Source organism: Stylophora pistillata, chromosome 1, assembly GCF_964205215.1.
Source record: "Stylophora pistillata chromosome 1, jaStyPist1.2, whole genome shotgun sequence".
Lineage (NCBI taxonomy): Eukaryota > Metazoa > Cnidaria > Anthozoa > Scleractinia > Pocilloporidae > Stylophora > Stylophora pistillata.
In genome coordinates this window covers 56307610-56321883 of record NC_142519.1, presented here as the reverse complement: position 1 = coordinate 56321883, position 14274 = coordinate 56307610, and the positions used below count along the sequence as shown (strand labels likewise).

The 14274-nt window shown below is 39.6% G+C and overlaps 3 protein-coding genes across 7 annotated transcripts; 2 read left to right on the top strand and 1 right to left on the bottom strand.

Moving 5' to 3' along the window:
• Window positions 1-41: 41 nt before the first annotated feature.
• LOC111331127 (ras-related and estrogen-regulated growth inhibitor) lies at window positions 42-3869 on the bottom strand. Of its 2 annotated transcripts, XM_022936177.2 has the most exons (4): window positions 3160-3864; window positions 2875-2931; window positions 1491-1564; window positions 42-1175 (listed from the first exon to the last, which is right to left on the bottom strand). In XM_022936177.2, exons 1-4 carry the CDS (start codon window positions 3248-3250, stop codon window positions 660-662), a joined length of 738 nt encoding a protein of 245 aa, XP_022791912.2. In that variant the 5' UTR covers window positions 3251-3864; the 3' UTR covers window positions 42-659. The 2 variants fall into 2 exon arrangements, with proteins under 2 accessions (XP_022791912.2, XP_022791913.2); XM_022936178.2 differs by lacking the exon at window positions 2875-2931 and having other exon boundaries at window positions 3160-3869.
• Window positions 3870-4159: 290 nt separating this feature from the next.
• Window positions 4160-7711, top strand: LOC111331108 (uncharacterized). 3 transcript variants are annotated; one of them, XM_022936149.2, is made up of 4 exons: window positions 4160-4678; window positions 5333-5501; window positions 6690-6822; window positions 7234-7372. In XM_022936149.2, the coding sequence occupies exons 1-4, from the start codon at window positions 4543-4545 to the stop codon at window positions 7237-7239; spliced, it is 444 nt and encodes a 147-aa protein (XP_022791884.2). In that variant the 5' UTR covers window positions 4160-4542; the 3' UTR covers window positions 7240-7372. The 3 variants fall into 3 exon arrangements, with proteins under 3 accessions (XP_022791884.2, XP_022791882.2, XP_022791881.2); XM_022936147.2 differs by having other exon boundaries at window positions 4163-4678; window positions 6690-7376; XM_022936146.2 differs by lacking the exon at window positions 6690-6822 and having other exon boundaries at window positions 4194-4678; window positions 7234-7711.
• Window positions 7712-7840: 129 nt separating this feature from the next.
• Window positions 7841-11705, top strand: LOC111331104 (uncharacterized). 2 transcript variants are annotated; one of them, XM_022936136.2, is made up of 3 exons: window positions 7841-8562; window positions 10155-10323; window positions 11293-11705. In XM_022936136.2, the coding sequence occupies exons 1-3, from the start codon at window positions 8427-8429 to the stop codon at window positions 11486-11488; spliced, it is 501 nt and encodes a 166-aa protein (XP_022791871.2). In that variant the 5' UTR covers window positions 7841-8426; the 3' UTR covers window positions 11489-11705. The 2 variants fall into 2 exon arrangements, with proteins under 2 accessions (XP_022791871.2, XP_022791872.1); XM_022936137.2 differs by having other exon boundaries at window positions 7841-8647.
• The last annotated feature ends 2569 nt before the right edge of the window (window positions 11706-14274 follow it).

Here is a 14274-nt window from a genome sequence, read left to right as displayed (position 1 = left end):
ATTGAGACTCTCGGAATACCCGAAAAATTGCTGGAGACAACTCTGTAAGTGAAATTATTTTCTTGAACAGTAAGGTTCTAGGTCAATGAATTCGTATAGAATCTATCATCAGTTAGTAATTAATTAGTCTTTGAAAGAAAAAGAACAAATAATAGATGCATGAATACACGATTCCGCGTCTCAACCTTGACAGGGGAGGGAGGGAAAAACGGTTGGAAAAAAACACCTTCCGCCATGACTGCCTCCTTAAAACATCGCATTAACTCATTTGATTTTTAAATTTTATCTTCTAGTCATCGTTTGTTTATTTCTTACTATTGTTAGTCATTTAATGTTTTAATGCAGCATGCATTTTACAGCACTTGTGCTCCCAGAACGCAATAATTTCCAAAATAAAACTTTTTCCTCTATTTCCCACCCAAACATTTTTGGGTCCATTGAGTGCGTCTTTTGACAGCGAAATCAAGGCCCAACAAACAGACATCCCATCACATGCAATCTTCTGGTCAAATAAACGTCAACGATTGCCAGATCTGAAATTTGAAATGTGTTGCAATACTGCCTCACTCGTCTACCTTTTTTCCATACTAGTGGTGCTATTTATTGCTGTCAATGACCCACAAATCGTAAACAAACTTACATTAATCGATCTACGCGTCTCATGTAAAAGTGTTACTTCGATCACGGGACAAACCCCGAGTCAGTTCCTCAGTTCGTGTAGCGCAGTACTCGTCGATGGTCTCCTTAAGACTGGACATGGCCCTGTTTCGACTCACGTTTTTCTCTACCATTTCCATAATTTTGCTGTGAGATGATCTTCTTGCCCCGTTCAGAGCCTGTTGAGTCATTTTATACTTCACTGTCTCTCGGATAGCTTCAATAAACACATTTTCGATGTCTTGATAGCTCGCCTTAGTGGAAACCTCGTGAAAGGCCATACAGTTCAATTTTTCAGCCAGCTGAATTCCATCTTGTTTCGATACTTCAACTCGATCGCTCCCTACGTCTCCTTTATTTCCCACCAACACCAGAACAGGATGGTCAGCTTCTCGCACGTTTTGCAGATGATTCCCAGCAGCAGCAAGTTCTTCAAAGCTAGTTCGATCGTCCACAGCGTAAACTAGGACAAAAGCGTCTCCCCACAGAGCATGGACGTCATTATTCTCAAGATAATCCTATATTAACCATGAAAAAACGATTATAAGTTTTTAGATCCCAGAAAACGGCCGCTAGTGTCCAAAATCCAAAATCGGCCCCTACTGTCTGAAATCATGAAATCGGCCATTAGGGTCCAAAATCGAAAGTCGGCCACTAGTGTCCTAAATTGTACACCTTCTCAGATACTCAGATGTTTTTTCATTCTTCCTAAGTACCTTCCAAATTAACCAGCTATTTCCCCTATATATATATATATATATATATATATATATATATAAACCGGCAAATACAGTACGGTGCGCACGCGCAGCTGTCTATTTTTCGCGACATACCTTGCCTCCAGACTCAAGGATCTCTACACGGACGTCTTGATTTTCCAATCTGGCATGATGGTGATATATTGAACCTGCAGAAATTTGAAAAGTGAGACAGTTTTTTTACTTACCTTATTTTAACGCTCGCCCCTTAACGCGAAAATATAGGTTCTAAAAACTCCGTGAAAAGGCTTACCATTCAGCGAAACTGCATAGATCGCTATTAAAACAAAGGCGCTTACCTGACGAGTGTATGGTACGGGTGCCGAATGAAAGCATAACTGGAAGATGTATCGAAAAGGTGCTTTTTCAAAGGGTGTTATCTTTTCCTTTTTTCCATGCAGGCTTGTTTTGTTAATCAGATTTTCGTCGAGGGAACAAACAACAGCTTTCCATCGAACTCTCAAGGAGACAATGCCATGATAAGCACGTTTAAGATCCGTCGATTTAACCGTTGATAAACCTCGTTGATGGCCGAAAATGGGCCGAAATCTATATTGTTTATTTATTCACTCGATACATTAACCATATATCTGTCGATTGGTTTTATAGCTATGAAATAAATTCACTTATCAGAACCCTGCAGCAAATTAGGACCAAAGTTTTCTGGGGTGAACATTTGGACATCCTCGTCCTGCAAATCTTTTTTCTCAAACTGCAACTAAGACATAATTGAGCGAAGTGCTTTAGCGAATGTCAACTGCGCCAGCTTACTTCTACTTGGCCTTATTCAAAACAGAGGGAAAGAGTTGATTTTCATAGAATTACAACAACACTTATCGCGGCTTAACACGGAATTTGGAAATCCTTTAATTGCACCGCCTGAATATAAGCATCGTACTTTATTAACTGCCTGCATTACTTCATAATCAATCCGGTTAAAAATTATGTAGCAGGTCAGTAAAATAAGAAAAATTAGACGCGGTTGATCATTTTAAGGTAGGAAAACAAATTGACACTCATTTGATGTAGCCGAGGAGCGCTGGCCACGATCTGACACTGAATTTATACCATGACAGCAGCTACATGGATTCAACTGGTTGACCTCTGTATTCAATAAACAAAATAGCTGCTGATACCCCAATAAATATTGATAAAAGAAGCCTCGAGTATGGCTAATGTATTGAATTCCTTTTGAATTTCTCTCTTTCGGCGCAAGTCAAAGAAGTAAATGAAAGAAAATCTTGTTCTCCAGAATTTGAAGATGAACTCGAATATGGTGCAAGCCAAAAATTGGAACTTCAATGGTTTCCCCGCCGGGCATGACAGCTTCGCGTGGGTGAAGGCATGTGTAAACAAAAATTCTTAGTTATTCCATTAGAAGCTTTCTTTTATGAATTGTCGGTTACTTGTGAAGTCAGAGGGAATTGTTAGATAAACAGAATTAGAGCTGAATACGTACCGATGTTGGGGTCATATTCGCCGATGAATCTCTTGGTCAAAAATCTCACGATCATTGCTGGAGAGTGATTCAAACGGAATTAAAACGTGTATTTTAACAAGCTCAGTGACTGTACATGTGTGGAGCTTTCTCTGAAGAAGATTGTTACCTAAACTAACAAGAGAGTGTGCAAGAAAAAGACAAAGAAGAATAAAACACATAACCTAAGAGTATATGTGTTGAAAAATGAATGAAAACTAACTACAATTGACAAAGGACAGACTGCGATAATAACACTCAGGCTACCTGATTTTCCAACGCCAACTTTGCCCACAAGAACAAGTTTGACCAGAATTGGTTTCTTGGCTCCATCGCCGATAGCTTGTGCTTTTTCCATGTCTACGCGCCCAGCAAAATACCAGATGGTCTGTTATGCTCCTTGTCTGCTGATTATGTGTTAATTTGTGGTTATTGTGTCAGGCGACTTCTCACAGAACTGTTTGTATAGCATTCAATAGCACTGATGTCGCGTCGGCGCTGTTAATTACCCTGTACTCATTTCAATAACAAGCACTTGGTGGGCCGCTGATGCCGAGACGTACTATTCAAATTATCTTCCGTTTTTCTAGACGGGTAAAAGTTTGATCAGGCGTGGAGAACTGAATAAGCGAAGTTAAAGTGTATCTGCACTCCTAAAAGAAAAGTGCTAACCGCCTCCCGGTTAGCTCAATGGATAGAGCGCTGGACTGTTGTGCGGGAGGTCGAGGGTTCGAGCCGCGGCCGGACCAACACTCAGGGTCTTAAAATAATTGAGAAGAATATGCTACCTTTCTATAACATCAAAAAATGATTAAATATTCTATTCTTCTCGGATAGGGACGAATAACTGGAGGTCCCGTCTCCTGCAGGGTTAGGGGCAGGAGACGTTAATTTCCCACGCACGAGATTACTGTGTGATGGATGTCCTCCCCTGGGATGGGATGGGTGGGTAACAGGACCCCAGTTGATACCAGTGTTTACTTCACTGAAGGGGCTATCCTGTATAAATAGAGATGTCTACTCTACTCAGTAAGGCTCGTCACAGAACAGGTCCAGATTTCTTATTTTCTCCTAAGGTAAATTTTTCTCGCATTTTTTTCCCAATATGTACCCCTCAAATTTTTTAAATTCCCCTGTCCGAGTTTCCGATTCTTGTATCCGTTTTCGGACGACTCCTTTCGATTTCGGTCGCTTGTGTCCGTTTACAGATCTAGACTGCTCCGTCCAACTCACTTTTGTCCGTTTTTGAACGATTCCTTTCGATTTCGGATACCGCTGTATTCGTTTTGGATAGTTCTGTCCGGTTGCTGACAGTTGTTTCCCTTTGTATGCTTCTGTCCAATTTCGGACACTTGTATCTGTTTTCAGAATCTACTCTCATGTGCAGCAGAGGATGGTTCTGTCCCATTTTGGAAACTCACTTCCGTCTGATTTTGAGCATAACTGTCCGCACAGTTAATTTTTATCTTTTTTATTTTTTAATTTTTTTATTTTTACTTCTTACGTTCACCTTTTGGTTATTTGTGACGCTAGTCATTGCCCTACACTATGACCGCTGACCAATCTTACCTTTACCCCATTGCCCTGTGCCTAAACATATAGTTCAACATTTTATCGTATTATTCCGCCGCGGGAGAACTGCACAACTCAATGTCGTTTCGCAAACCAACTGAGGAAGAAAAACATAAATTTATGGGTCGAGCAATTGCACTCAGCGATGAAGGACCCTCAAAGGGACACGGCGGCCCTTTTGGAGCGGTTATTGTGAAAGATGGCCAAATTATTGGTAAACTTGATATTTTTCGGCAGATTGTTTCACAACCAGTCGTTGTATGCGATCTACGCAGCCGTGAGAGACAAAGTATCTGAATGCTTTGAGAGTTTCTCTGTATGAATATACTAATGGTATAACTTTAAGTCGTTGTAACTCGAGAGCTCGCGGTATACGTTAAGATCTTGAATTAAAAGTCGGGATCTCGCGACATTAGTCGAGATGTCGCGTTTTGAGTCACGCGATGCAGGTCGAGATCTTGCGTCATAACTCGAGATCTCGCGGTATAAATCAAGATCTCGTGTTATAAATCAAGATCTCGTGTACTTTAAAAGTCCAGATTAAATCATTTTGACTTAGGAAATTAAACAGTATACTGCTTACGAAGAGCATTTGGATGTCTGTGTGTCCTTGATGTCAGCACAAAACCTCAGGTTTAAATGGCCTTAGCCTGACCCCATACAAGGAAGACAGAGGAATCGAGAGTAAACATAAGGAAATTGATAATGTCTTCATAATTCCATTTCCCACGCAGCATTCAGAGAAATGTTAAAAGTATCCTCATATGTTCTCATAGATTGCATACAAATGTCTGGGTTGCTATTGATATATTGATATTATAAGGAGAGGTTACTTGTTAATCAAAGGGTTATAATTGGCCATTTTCAGGAGAAGGATTTAACAGGGAGGTAATTGATTGTGATCCTACAGCACACGGAGAAATGACAGCCATTCGACAAGCTTGTAAGAATATTAAATCAACTGATCTCAGTGGTTGTGAGATATACACAAGCTGTGAACCCTGTGCAATGTGCTCATCAGCCATCTGGCTTTGTAGGTAAGTGATTAACATGAATGTCAGACCTGTTGTAGGTAATGTTCTATTGGGATCAACTCTTACTGTTGAAGCAGGCAAAGTCTTCCAATAAAATGCTACTAAACCTTAACTATACCACTGTACTGTTTTCAGCTGAAACACTGTAACTGGTAGCAAATGGTAAATACCACAGCTATGCTATTGTTAAGGATGCATGCAGGAGGTTGCTAAGCACAAAAGAAGCATTGAGCGACTCTAGCTTCTTGAGTGCTTAGCAAATCTCCCAAATGTATTCCATAACTTACTAGTGTGTGCTGTGGTATTTACCATTTGGTATATAACATGATAAACAACTTCTTGTGAAACATTTGCTTACTTGGAAACATTTGCTTAAGTCACGTCAGCAGCATGCACCCATGGGCAAATAGTAGACGCTGAACTGACCAATCAGAGCATGTGCTTTACATGATTTATTTTGTAATTTGGAATGGTCCTTACTCTCAGATTTCTCCAATTTTGCTAGTTGAAAGTAGACGACATAGCACCCAGTTTCTTGTTTATGAGGTTTTAAGTCAATTTGCAGACTTGATAACTCCAGTACAAGGGCAAAATAAACTTATTTTGTTTCTTTGTCATAGCAAGCATTACTGCTAGCTACTGAAGCCTACAAAAATGATATTGGTTGCTATTCACTCGTTTTAAACAGTGTCATTAATTAAGGATCAATGTTGGTTTAAAAAGATCATCAAGCGAATCAGCTTATAGGGTTTTTTTTCAATTGAACAAGGTGAAATTCAATCAACTCAACTGAAAATGGTTGATCCCAATAGACAGGACCTAAAATACTTAATGAAAAGGCATTAATTGTTTGTAAGTCTCTAAACAATGTTATTGCTCCCTGCCCCTCTGACATTTGAAGGAAATTTTCATCAGGTCAGGAGGGTCTTTCAATTTTTTTTTTACTTCTGTATCTACTTTCTAATGGAAGGGAGAGACCAGATATTCTTTCTAGAGTACACTTATCTTTCAAATTCAGTTATCATGAGCCCAAGGCGATGTGATCAATTTGTATCCAGTGAGATTCAAACTCATTAAGAACCTTCAGGACATCTATCAGGTGCTCCAACCCCTGTGTGGAATTACAATGAAGGGCAAGGCAAGCAACACCTTACACAGTTACTGTTTTGTGTATCCTTTTTTGACTTCAAGGTTGGACCGTCTGTACTATGGGAATCGATATGAGGACACTGAGAGTCTTATAAATGTAACACCACTATTCCAATATGTTGCCACTCCTACTGATCAGCGCTCTACACCTGCAGAGCAAGTCAGGGGCAAGGAGGCATGTGACATCATTAAAAAACATCAACATTTTATTTCTTAATAACCATTCCCAGAAGCATGCCCCATGGTGCATTTTCAATAAATACGCAGAGACTTCATCATCCATTTTGTTTTTCTAAGTTGAATTCAAATGATTGAAAGTTATATGTTTGGACCTCTGATCAATACACTTTACCAGCTCATTGGGCACAAGGCATGTAAAAACCTGAGGGAAAAACCTGTTACAGTGACAGTTGTTTGAGAAACCCATACTGGCTGCAAAAGAGATTGGTATTTTTTTGGGAGTTAAACTCGACTTTTGTCATACCACTCAGAAACTCATCCACAGAGTATGAAACAGGCTCTGAAGGGGACATGGAATAGACCATGTACTCCAAAACTTTTTCATGTGGCGTTTTCTTACTTCAAGGTTTGACCATGTGTACTATGGAAATTGTCTGGAAGACACCAAGAGTGACATGGACTTAGAACCACTTTTTCAATTTGTTGCTGCACCCATTGATCAGCGGTCCACCCCTGCAGAGCAAGTCAGGAGTAAGGAGGCGTATGGCATCATTAAAAAATGGGCAAACGATCCAAATGGGTTTATTATCTGCTGTGACCAAAAAAAATGACATGCTAATGTACATCCAGCATTATCTAGCACACACTGTGGCAATGTTGTCGCTAGTACCATGTGACAATAATCCATGATTGGATTATGGTGAATGATTGTGGGACACTGCAAAACAAAACAAAAAATTGGGTTTTCAGAAAAAATTGAGATGTTAATCATGAATTTATGTGAGCTTTTATGAAATATTATAATGAGTTCTTGACAGAAATTTAGGCCAGGAATTTTTTTAATTGTAAAGAAACATCTGAATAAATAATGTTTTCTTTTTCCATTTGACAGTGTCTACTTGCCTTTAGAGAATGACTTAGGATGAACAAGAGATCCTTTCAAATGTTTTTTTTTTTTTTTTTTCAACTCTGGACTTGGACCAGGTAACCCTAACTCCCCCACCTCAGAAATGCACCCCATAAAATAAAATTTCACTTGCTATGTTTTGGTTAGGATTCAACAAAGGGTCCTTTTGCCTCTTCTTAACTCACCTTTCTTTTTTTTTTTTCGTTTTCTTCAAACTACACCAAATTTGGGATTTCTCAAAGTGATTAAGGAGCATGCAGGTGTACTTGGATTTTCGTTACCTTTGCTTCTGCTAATTTTTTTGTTTTTTACTTATTTATTTATTTTTGCAACTGACTGTCGTTTCAATTCGCTAAAACATCCTCATCTTGATTTCTTTGAACAATAGCTATAAACTAAGCTATAAACTCAGCTATAAACTAAGCACTTTTAGAGCGCCTTCCTTTTGTTAGTTTTCAACATATTCGTGTGAAATTTTGCAGATCTACTTCAGTTGGCACGATAACGTGATGGTACCGAGATTATTTTCTGTTATGTTAGTTGCCTGCAATTAGGAAACTGGGACCTAACGGAGACCAATCGCACGAAGGTCACGCGGGTTAGGTGAAAGTCAGCTGAAGTCGGAGGGGCGTTCGCCCTTAACTGATTGATTTCAGAATTGCTCATTCTAAAACCTGTGGGAGTAGTTAGAGATGTCTGCATACACTCCTAACAGAGAAGAAATGGAGCGATTCATGTCTCGTGCGATCGAGCTTAGCGTGGAAGGAGCATCGAAGGGACATGGTGGTCCGTATAGAGCAGTGGTTGTCAAAGATGGCGAGATTGTCGGTACGATGGCTATTACTTCTTTCGCAACCCGCCTTCTCTCCTCCGTGCATGCAGCAAGACTTTAACCTGGTTCTAAACGTTGACTGTAAGTCCCAGTTTCAGACTTTCAAAGCAGTCTATGGAAGGGAAAACTTCCTTTTATTACCCATTACGTAATCCCGGCGATGAGCTTTGAGGTGGCTGGTACCAGTGTTCATCTTTTTGATGGTTTGTAACTTTGAAAGAACACAACAAAAAAGACTGACCAAGGCCAGTTGAACACTTTTACAGGGTTGAATTATATAATCATCGGCTATCCAAAAATAGGTGTCATTTCGTATAGCATTGCTACTTTATATTCTAAGTTCCATAAGGTCTAACTCGATCGCAAATGAATGAAAAATCCGACCTGAAAATTTTGAGGGTCGGCCGCGCAGACGCCATATTTTCAAATTTGATCATTTAGTGAAGACGCATAGAATAATGCCCCTCTAGTACCCCCTAAAGCCATCAAAATATATGCGCAAACGACGAATTCTAATTGGTTTATTGATCTCCAAACCATAGAGGAAGCTTGGGGACGAAACTCTACTTAGTAGGGGATGTAGGGGGGAAAGCGTTCTCGCGCGAGCCAATCCCGCGGTTCGGGCGGTTCAGGTGTCAATGTGTTAATTAATTAATTAATTCATTCAGTCTGGAGGGGGGGAAGGGCAGGGCACACAAGCGACTTATTGTGTGATTGTGGAGTATGACAAACCATAACCAAATGGAAGCAACCTCTCTCCTTCCTAGCCACTCATCACTGCCCAGCACACCACACAACCACACCCCCACTGCTCTTTGTCACAGGAAAAATAACTTAACCTTGTATGCACACTCTCCATACAGTTCTCCACACATTTTCTGAGCTGCTGACAAGTAGAATTTTTTAATAATTAAGAGCTTTATTAGTTGATGATCATTTACTTGATTTATTCTTATGACCTTAATATGTGAGGCAGAGGTGATATTGTCAGGAAAAACTAGAGGCTAATCATTCAGAGGCATGCACAAGGGTTAACAGAGCAGCCACATACATAACCCAGTCAACGGGGATTTTAGTTGGCTGGCTTTATTTATAGAGGGTAGCACTTAAAAGCTAGAACAAAGCTAGAAAGCTGTGACCCTCAGAACACCCACCCATCCCACCCCTGGGGAAGACAACCATCACACAGTAATCTCGTGCGTGGGAAATTAACGTCTCCTACCCCTAACCCTGCAGGAGACGGGGCCTACGGTTTATTCGTCTTTATCCGAGAAGACTAGATTATCTATCCATTTCTTGATATTATAGAAAGGTAGCAAATTCTCCTCAGTTATTTTATGACCATGAGTATTGATCCGGCCGGGGCTCGAACCCTCGACCTCCCGCAGAACACAAACCGGCGCTCTAACCAATTGAGCTAACCGGGAGGCAGTAGTATTCTTGTTTCTAGGATTTTTTTTTAACTTAATTGATAAAAACTTTCCACCTATTTAAATTGCATTGATCAGTTTGACTTTCATTAGAGCTTCATACATTAGTCATTTTTTTTGGTAAACTCAGTTTAAACTGATGCTCTAATTTCTTCCAGGTGAAGGTTACAACCGAGTCTTTGTTGACTCTGATCCAAGTGCACATGGGGAAGTAGTAGCAATACGAAATGCAGGAAAAAACCTGGGAATGTTTGAAATAACAGGCTGTAGTTTGTACACAAACTTTGAGCCTTGCCCAATGTGTGCTGCTACAATTTGGTGGAGCAAGTAAGCAAATATTGGACAGTTTTGATTTTAAAGGTGCTCTTGCTGATATTGGGAGAATGTGCAGTATTGTACTACGGTCGAAGCTCTCGTAAGCGGACACCCTCGGGACGGGATAAAAATGTGCGTAACTGGAGCTGGCCGCTTGCGAGAATGGTTCTCGTAAGCGGCCGCTAAAGGTGTAGGAGATAGATGGCTGCTTACGGGGGCTTGCCCAGCTAACAATAATTATTGGTATACAAAAAAATACCGCGGTATTAATGACACTTTTGTTTTATTGCGCCCTATACAATACGATAATGACGATAACTGAATAGTATTCAAGTCACAAGCGCATATGCTTCGAAATATAACCGGACGAAATCATTGTGACGAACGGCAATGTAAAATGGTTGATTGATAAAAACAAGATACTGTACAGAGATTGTTGATTTTCTTTCGGGTGTCCGTTTACGAGAGCTTAAAAACAAAGAAAAAGTCTAAGTCGTAATCCCTGAAAGTGTCCGCAGCCGCTTACGGGAATGTCCGCTTACGAGAATGTAAAAATACAGATTTTGTAGGGGAGTTAAAACGGGGTTTTAAACAAGGCGGCCGTAAGTGGAGCTGTCCGCTTACGAGAGTGTCTGTTAAGAGAGCTTCGACTGTACTAGAATAACAAGCAAATGTAGAATTCCTCAGGGAGAGGAGAGGTTAGATTAAGGGAGAAACTTGATAGGTGTTTGTGTGTAATCGCCACCAGATCTTGAATCTCCTGCCCACTAATATATTCTGAAGCTCTGACTTTCAACTCTAGTCAAGATGATGACCACTTTGTGGACGTTTTTCAAAATTTAACCCCATTTTAAAAGATCCAATAATGAAATGCTTCCATTTGGGTCAATTTTTTCTGAGGCAATGTGCCTCTGGCCATGCAGAACTTCGTTATAGACCTTGTGCTAACCATAGTTCATCTTTTTTGTTTATTCACGCTAGACTTGATAGAGTGTTCTATGCACAACCTGTGAAAGGCAGCACAGTTCATCATGAAGAAAACCAGGAAGAGGTTTTCAACTTTGTAGCAACACCAATCGACAAGCGTTCTATTCCAGGAGAACAGATTGAGAGTAAAGCAAAGGAGGCACTTGACATCATTGAAAAATATCTGACTGATCATACAAAGAAAGTTTGAGAGATGATAAAAAAGAGACTACCATCACTGCTGGAGATTCTCAGTTCTTTAGTAGAGAGGGTTAAACCTTTTGAATAAACTCCACAACTCCATAAAACTCCATCACCTCCATATATAATTAAATGTTTAATTATATTTATGTTGATAAATGAAGTTATAGTTTATTTTTCTCAGATGAGCGTGGATGGTGTAAAAATAAACGTGGTATATGACAAGGTTTTACTGCCGGGATAAATGATTAAGACCAAAAAAATAACTCAAATTACTAGTTCTACAAATTATCCAAAGTATGAGAATCATGAAGTTGATTAGCCACCCTTTTGTCCTTCGGTAGACATTGGTCTGCGAGCTACGGTAGCGCAGAAGTCATAACTAAAAAAAAAAGAGGAGGAAATAATAAGAGAAACATGCAGAGAATGGATTGTATTTGGCATTTTTGGCCTTTCCAAGTAAGGAAAAGGGCAGGTTTGACAGTTGCATATTGAAAACGTTGTGGCTGTTTGTCCTCGGGATTACATGCTATCTAACCAACTTCACGAACCACTACAATTTGCTTATGAGCCTCTCCACAGCTGTGAAGCCGCTCTTGTGCGTGTTAAGAACGATATTCTACGTGCTATGGATAATCGGCAATGCGTTATTTATACTCCTACCTCTTGATTTGTCCGCCGCCTTCGACACTGTCGATCATGTATCTCTGCTTAAAAGACTAAATTCCAAATTTGCAATCAGTGGAACTGCCCTTAACTGGTTTCAGTCCTATTCATCTAATCGTACCCAATCTGTTTTGATCAACAGAGAGAAATCGAAGCCTCTGGTACTCAGTTGTGGGGTACCACAAGGCTCTGCTCTTGGAGCAGTTCTGTACTTAATGTATACTGCATCACTAGCCGATATTTTGAGGCATCATGGAATGCAATTCCACCTCTACGCTGATGATCAGCTTTACGTCTCCGCCCTTTTCCACCAACAACAACTTGGAGCTGACTGAAACCATTATTAGCATTGAACTGTGCCTTAATTATCTGGATAAATGGATGTGCGTCTATAAATTAAAACTTAACAAAGATAAAACCGAACTTCTCTTCCTTCACTCGAAACACATGCCGCAGAACTATTCACCATCACTTTCAGTGGACAAGACATTGTTCAGCCTTCTCGATGTGCAAGAAATATTGGTGTAATTTATGATACTACCACGACTATCATTTACCTCACATTAATGCTGTATGCAAATCTGCTTTCTAACATTTGCGTAACATATCTCGTATTAGGAAATTTCTATCCCTGGAGCCACTAAGTTACCCATCCATGCTTTTGTGTCGTCTGAACTCGATCACTGTACGTAACTCGCTTCTGTATAATGTCCCTAAGTATGCCGTGAAAAAACTTCAGTATGTACAGAACGCTGCCGCTCGTCTAATTACACGTTCTTCCAAGTACTGTCACATAACTCCCATCTTGTTTGAACTACACTGGCTACCAATCGCTGGGCGCATAAATTTCAAGATTTTGCTTCTCACTTTCAGGGCTATACACAAACAGTCTCCCAAGTACATTCAAGATCTGATAACCCGCTACTTTCCGTCACGAAATCTACGATCCACTTCAATGCGTCTACACGTTGTCAAACATAACTTAAAGTCCTTTGGCTTTAGAGCCTTTGCGGTTTCCGCACCTCAACTGTGGAACAATTTGCCTGCCCAAATACGTTTTTGTGATAATTTGAATTCTTTTAAATCTAAACTTAAAACATATTTATTCAAGGAAGCCTTTAATTCCAAGAGCTGTAATTATTTTCAATTACTGCTATTGATTCATACATGTGCATCTGTATATACATGTATGTATATTTGTGTATGCATTTTAACTATACATTTTATATACTGTGAAGCGCCTAGAGCACGACTGGATAGGCGCTATATAAATGCTTTTTATTATTATTATTATTATTATTACTACTATTATTATTATTATTAATATTATCATTATATTATTGGTTCAATAATGTTCTCATTTTATTGGTTCTTACACAAGTTATTTACGCATTTTGAGTTAGTTCTAACTCATGATTTATAATAGAACAAACGCATGTACATTGCGTTACCAATAACAACATTTTGATTTTTTTCATCATTTGAAACAAAGAGATTCCATGTTGCCGTGGGTTTGTCCAGCAACAGCTCACAGAAAATGTCGAAATGTGGTTCAATTCTTGCAAAGCCCTCATCATCTCAGACTACTGCAGTGTTCGATGTATTTAATGAACGGAAAGAAATCAAGCGAGCTCAGTAGTAAAAACCACGACCAGATAGCCATAGGAAAGTATGTTGGGCGAGTCAAATCGAAGAGAAACGGAAGCCAGCATCAATAGGGTGCTTTTGTATTGAGCGTCGTACAACCAAAACAGAAAATGACTAAAACAGTCAATCAGAAGAAAGAAAAGTACCTTTGAGACCCTTCATGTGCTTTTCCAATGAATAAAACTCGTGGAATTCACTGTCGAATATTTTTAATTTCACGAACTAGAAAAAGGACTTGTGATCCCAAAAACTACGTTCAGCGTTTCGAGGTGGTAGACTAAGATATCTGTTTCCAATTGCAAGCGAGAGAAAACCCTGTAAACAAAGATTATGGCGTTAAAATGCAAATATAATGAGCAACTTCGAGATGAAAAGTGATGTACAAGTACGGAAATATAATTAACACAAGATACCATTTTTGTGGAGTACCTATGGAAAAGTGTTAAGTATCCGCGGTCTTAAATGGTTACCATCATCCTGGAT

What these genes read in the sequence shown, in the direction of transcription:
- LOC111331108 (XM_022936146.2), top strand. Translation starts at nt 4,543, where the DNA reads ATGTCGTTTCGCAAACCAACTGAGGAAGAAAAACATAAATTTATGGGT. An exon ending in GAAAGATGGCCAAATTATTG is followed by an intron (nt 4,679 to 5,332) that starts GTAAACTTGATA and finishes GGCCATTTTCAG; the next exon opens with GAGAAGGATTTAACAGGGAG. An exon ending in TCAGCCATCTGGCTTTGTAG is followed by an intron (nt 5,502 to 7,233) that starts GTAAGTGATTAA and finishes TCTTACTTCAAG; the next exon opens with GTTTGACCATGTGTACTATG.
- LOC111331104 (XM_022936136.2), top strand. Translation starts at nt 8,427, where the DNA reads ATGTCTGCATACACTCCTAACAGAGAAGAAATGGAGCGATTCATGTCT. An exon ending in CAAAGATGGCGAGATTGTCG is followed by an intron (nt 8,563 to 10,154) that starts GTACGATGGCTA and finishes AATTTCTTCCAG; the next exon opens with GTGAAGGTTACAACCGAGTC. An exon ending in GCTACAATTTGGTGGAGCAA is followed by an intron (nt 10,324 to 11,292) that starts GTAAGCAAATAT and finishes TATTCACGCTAG; the next exon opens with ACTTGATAGAGTGTTCTATG.
- LOC111331127 (XM_022936177.2), bottom strand. Translation starts at nt 3,250, where the DNA reads ATGGAAAAAGCACAAGCTATCGGCGATGGAGCCAAGAAACCAATTCTG. An exon ending in AGTTGGCGTTGGAAAATCAG is followed by an intron (nt 2,932 to 3,159) that starts GTAGCCTGAGTG and finishes ATCACTCTCCAG; the next exon opens with CAATGATCGTGAGATTTTTG. An exon ending in CGAATATGACCCCAACATCG is followed by an intron (nt 1,565 to 2,874) that starts GTACGTATTCAG and finishes AAATTTCTGCAG; the next exon opens with GTTCAATATATCACCATCAT.